The following is a 5,533-nucleotide window of genomic DNA, read 5'->3' as shown; positions in this document are numbered from 1 at the left end:
ACGAAATGTTTTCTCTGCGTGCAGGGAGGGGGTGAGGGAACCTTCCCATTGTCTCAGGAATTGGGAAATCACCATCTCAAAGGAATGAGCAGACTACCAGGAAAGGCAATCAGAGAAGGCATGTTATGTATGGGTGTTATGTATTGATGTTCTCACCCTGGCCACCACAGGTATTGTGTATATAGTTTTCACTCAGGTCCACATAAGTTAATTTAGGCGGGAAACTCTGGGGTGTTGTTATTACAATGTTGACAGCCGGCTGCCTATAAAAGTAGGCCGGCTGAGCTGTTCAGTTCAGTTCAGTTCCAGCTTATTAAGAACCACTTGGAGATTTGGACAAGATATAAGGACTTGCTTGAAAATAAAACCCCAAGGTGGTTGTCACCAATGGAAGCGAAGGCTCAGAAACAGCTCAATATGGAGGCCAAATGGCCGAATTATTGGGAAATTTTGGAATAAGAGGGAGATAGATTAAAACTACAGAGTTTTGAAAAACTAAAAAATAGAGTGCGAGATTGGCTCCATTATTACCAAATAATGGAGGCATATAATTTGGACAAAAAAATTGGCTTCCAGGTGGAAAAATCAAAATTGGAAACAGAACTGTTAGATCCCAAAATTAAGAATTTGTCAAGAATGTATAACTTGCTGTTGAAATGGAACACTCAGGATGAAACGGTGAAATCAGCTATGATTAAATGGGCACAAGATGTTGGACATAATATTATGATGGCTGACTGGGAACAGTTATGGACCACAGGTATGAAGTTCACGGCATGTAATGCCTTAAGAGAGAATATAATGAAAATGATCTTCAGGTGGTACATGACACCAGTCAAGCTTGCAAAAATCTATCATTTGCCCGATAATAAATGTTGGAAATGTAAAGAGACTGAAGGTACATTCTTTCACCTTTGGTGGACATGCCCAAGGATTAAGACTTTCTGGGAGATGATCTATAATGAAATGAAAAAGGTATTTAAATATACCTTTCTGAAGAAACCAGAGGCCTTTCTCCTGGGCATGGTCAGCCAATTGGTGCCAAAGAAGGATAGAACTTTCTTTATGTATGCCACAACAGCAGCAAGAATACTTATTGCAAAGTACTGGAAGACACAAGATTTACCCACCCGGGAAGAATGGCAGATGAAGGTGATGGACTACATGGAACTGGCGGAAATGACTGGCAGAATCCGAGACCAGGGAGAAGAGTCGGTGGAAGAAGATTGGAAGAAATTTAAAGTTTATTTACAGAAACATTGTAAAATTAAGGAATGTTAGAAGGATGTTGGAATGAAGATATGTGGCTTTAGCAGAAATGTTATAAAGGATTAAGTAAAAATAGATTGTTAATTGGTGAAAAGAGGGAAAGTAAAGTTACATTATATTAAGATAAATTATAGGACAAAAATTGGGAAAGATGGAAAGTATTTGCTGAAATGGTTAACTGAACTAGAATACAAAAAAGGGAGGTGTGAGGAGGTCAAGGAAACAAGAAAATGAAAGATAAGTTATGGGAAGGTTCGTTGTGTTTTTTAACTGTTTCTATTTTTCTGATTTTTCTTTCTTTTCTTTTTTCTTATTATGATGTATTGTACTGTTTTTGTTTAATTTGGTGTTTTCTCTTTTTTCTTTTTGTAACCTTTAAAATTTTAATAAATATTACTTTTTTTAAAAAAAGAACCACTTGGAGAAATCTCTGTGTCAGCTGCTATGTCCACCCACAACTTAATACTGGCAGACAGAAAAAAACAACAACATTCAAATTTCTGTTGTAGACCACGTTTTCTGTGATGTAGGTATGATGTTTCTGGGGGGTGGTCCGGGGTTACACCCCTTCTGTGATATATGTATGATGTATGGAGGGGTGGTCTTGAGCTCCAGGGCAGGGAATTTAAAATGTCTATACAGTATAAGGGCAGGCACACCTTTGTTCTGGGTCCTCCTCCGTCCTCCTGCGTGTGAGGGGAGCACCCTGTTGCAACAGCTTTAATAAAAATCAGGCTTACTAGCTGCTTTGCTTCTCAATATTCTCTGGTTGGCCTCTGTTATTTTCTCCTACCAAAGGGAACCCACGTAAGGACTCTATATGGGCTCTTGGATACCCCATAAGGGGAAAAGGTCTGATCTATGTACGTGCTTGGTTGGTACACTTATGAACATTACCATATATTTAAGACCATAAAATTCCTATCACAGAACTAATTGCCCATATAAAATTAACAAATGATAAAGCGATTCAAGTTCACACACACACACACATACAAAATCCTGAGTCTCTCTGGCCAGAAACAGCATTCCTCCTTAATCCCATCTCCACTGTCATAATTAAAAATACATGGTTTTAATAAGTTTGTATCCCTGATAAGAAGAAGCAGTAGGGCTTCTGTATTTGGTAACCTAGCAAGGTAATGTTTATTACATACATTTATGCTTATGATATAGACACATATAATGCTTTTAAAAACATGGATCAAAACTCTTTATCCTTTAACAATTTAAGTAAAGTCATGTTTATAACCCAGTTAGATTGACCTGGTGGTCAAATTGCTAGCACATTTGCAAAGCTTAAGCGGGTCTGGCTTGGTTTCAAACTGGATGGGGACTGTGTGCCAAAAGTCCTGCATAGCTGGGGGATGGACTAGATGACTCTTAGGACCCCTTCTACGACCAATAGCTTTGATCATCTTTGGCAAACTTGCCCTGTAACACACACCCCACCCCCTGGGTCAGTCAGTTACTGAGCTTAGAAAATGCGATGAGAAAAAATGTTAGGAATGGTTAAATAAAACAAGTTTCGGGAACGGCTGAGCAGTGCCCCAAGTGGTGAGGCGCATCATTGCAGCTTCTCAGTAAAGCGTCGGGAGCTGGCGGACCACTGCCCCACGTGGCCAGCAGTGTCACTACAGCTTCTCAGGGAAGAACATTGGCTGGCTCTCCCATGCTGGCCATTGGCTCCTCCTGGGCTGGGAGGGGGATAAAAAGGGTTCTCCTGCCACCTCGGATTCTGCTTGAGCAGCAAGGCCTAAGGGAGCTCTAGTGCTGGTGCAACGGGAGGCAGAGGTCATGCCATCAGCTCTGCCAAAAGGCCACGTCCCCCAGGCACCTCTGAACTGTGTCAACTGGTCATTTTAAGAACTGCTGGCGAAGTTTGATTTCCACCCTATTATTCTATCCCCGTTTTTCTTGTGGGCTTTTGTTTTATATTGTAAACCTGTCTGACAGGGGCTGTGTGGTTTTCAACCGACTGTAGTAAGCCACTCTGGGAGTCTTTTTGGATGGGCAGCGGCGTTACCAGATGCTCCATATAAGTAACATTTGTGGTTTGCTCTTCGGTCCTGCTTGTTCTCTCACTTTGGCAGCCTTTGGGTTGTGCTTTGCACCCTTCTTGAGTCCTTTTGCCTGGCTGGAATGAGTCCTTGAAATGTTTCACGGAATCGTTTGCCTGGCTGGAGAGAGGATTTCAGAACCCTTGTGTAACAGTTAAGAGGGGCAGGCTAAAGCCTGGGAGAGACCAGGGTTCAAATCCACTACTTGGCCATAAGCTGGCTGAGTGACCTTGGGGGCCAGTCACTGCCCCTCAGCCTGACCTACCTCGCAGGGTTGTTGTGGGGACTAAAATGGGGTGGACAACTATGTATGTTGACTTGCCCTTGGAGAAAAAGGTGGGCTATAAATGCGATTAATAATAATAATCAAAGAGGCAAGTGTGTAGAAACTAGCCTATTGTACAAATGCAAAATTTGCATATGCTTCTCCCACTTTTGCTTTTGGTTCCGCCCTGAATGCATAGCTGTCAACGTTTCCCTTTTTTAAAGGGAAATTCCCTTATTCCGAATAGGATTCCTTGCAAGAAAAGGGAAAAGTTGACAGCTATGCCTGAATGGAATGTGGCCCTCTTAAGGGAATGTGGCACTCAGGCCCAAAATGGCTGGCCACTCCTGGTGCAGACAATACTGAGCTAGATAGACTAATTCTCTGACTTGGTACGTATAAGGTTGCTTCCTATGTTTTTAATAAATATCCCTATTATAGCGTAGAGGCTGGATTTACGACACTGCCGTAAAGCGACACCAGGGGGCCGTTCCCATTCTGTATTTACTGTAATTCTGGGCGGCGCCACAACATTCCGAACCATAGAGGCTACGGTTCCTTCACCTCCCTAGAAGGGCTGCGTGCACGACGCTGCCGCCAAGCCGACAACCCATCTCCTTATTGGGCGACGCTGCCGCAAACCGAGCCCTTCTGAACGCGCCCTAGTGTCCTCGGCGCTGCTTTGCGGCCGGGTGACGCAAAACGGCCGCTAGGCGAGCGGGCGTTTGCGACGCCGACTTGGCGGAAGTTCGGCGGCCTGAGGGAAGCCGCAGGGACGAGCTGAAGGAGGAGCGGCCGGCAGAAGGAAGCCGGGCTCGGGCGCTCCATGGGGAACGTGGGAAGCCACAGCGAGGGCGAGGAAGAGGAGGAGGAAACGGCGCCTTGCGCCGCCGCCGCCGCAGGAGGCGCCCGGAATAGCGGCAGCGCCGCCAGGGAGGCCTCCTCGCCGGGCGCCATGGAGACGGCGGCGGCCTCCTCGTCCTCTTCCTCGCCGGCCGCCGCCCGGCCTTCGGCGCCTCCATCGGCGGCCTCCCTGCCGTCCTCGTCCCCGTCCCCGCTGCTGCCGGCGGCGTCGGTGCTGCTCGGCCAGGCCCGCCTGAGGGAGGAGGCCGCGGCCCGCTTGCGCGAGGCTCCCTCGGCGGAACCGCTGCTGTCCCGCCACCACGCCGCCCTGGTGCGCTGGCTGGAGGAGCGCCTGGGCCGCGGGGAGCACGCCGTCAGCCTCGAGCAGCTCTGCGAGGCCCTCGAGGCGCGTGCCGGGCCGACGCCAGGAGGAGGAGGAGGCGGCGGAGGAGCAGCGGGAGCATCCGCCGCCTCCGGGGCAGCCGCCACGGGAGGAGGCGGGAGTGGAGGGGAAGCCGCTGCCGCCGCCGCCGAGGAGCGAGCCAGGAGCGAGGAGGTGAGCGGGAGCCCCCCACCCCACCATGGGGAAAGGGGTGGCAGCTCAATGCGTGGAGCAGGTGCTTCGGAGGCCCCACTTTCCGCCCTTGGCATCTCCAGGCAGGGCTGCTGGGGGGGGGGAGACCTCCTCCAGGTGGACCCCGGAGGTCTACCTTGGTATAAGACAGCTTCCTAGGTTCCTGTTTGAAGCAGCCTATGTTGAAATCACGAGGACTAGAGTCTTGCTTTATTTTTAGGGCAAAGTGGACAGGGTAGTGGTGGAGCATTATGTTTGCGTGCAGGAGGTCCCACGTTGGTCTCTGGCATATCCCGGTAGGGCTGGGGAAAGGCTCCCTGCCTGAAACCTTGGAGAGCCGCTACAAATAGTTGTAAAGGTACCCCTGACCCTTTGGTCCAGTCGCGGACGACTCTGGGGTTGTGAGAATACAAAGCCAGATGAACCACTATGGGCTCAGTATAAGGCAGCTTGTTATGTTATTATTTAAACTAGACCTTTATTTAGAATAATGAGGACTAGAATCCCTAAACCTGATAGTAC

General features: G+C 48.2%; 1 protein-coding gene across 2 annotated transcripts in view; it reads left to right on the top strand.

The window, feature by feature from the left end:
* Positions 1 to 4,320: 4,320 nt before the first annotated feature.
* ZZEF1 (zinc finger ZZ-type and EF-hand domain containing 1) overlaps positions 4,321 to 5,533 on the top strand; it is a 73,182-nt gene continuing 71,969 nt past the window's right edge. The window contains exon 1 of one of the 2 annotated variants that reach the window (XM_083587333.1): positions 4,321 to 4,993. In XM_083587333.1, coding sequence (XP_083443459.1) covers positions 4,421 to 4,993 — 573 coding nt within the window. In that variant the 5' untranslated portion in view covers positions 4,321 to 4,420. The remainder of the gene's footprint in view (positions 4,994 to 5,533) is intronic. The other variant, XM_083587334.1, reaches the window with a different exon arrangement.

Source organism: Podarcis filfolensis (genome assembly GCF_964270895.1).
Source record: "Podarcis filfolensis genome assembly, chromosome: 15".
Classification (NCBI taxonomy): domain Eukaryota; kingdom Metazoa; phylum Chordata; class Lepidosauria; order Squamata; family Lacertidae; genus Podarcis; species Podarcis filfolensis.
Note: the sequence above shows the minus strand (reverse complement) of the source record. Positions and strands in the feature narration are given on the sequence as shown.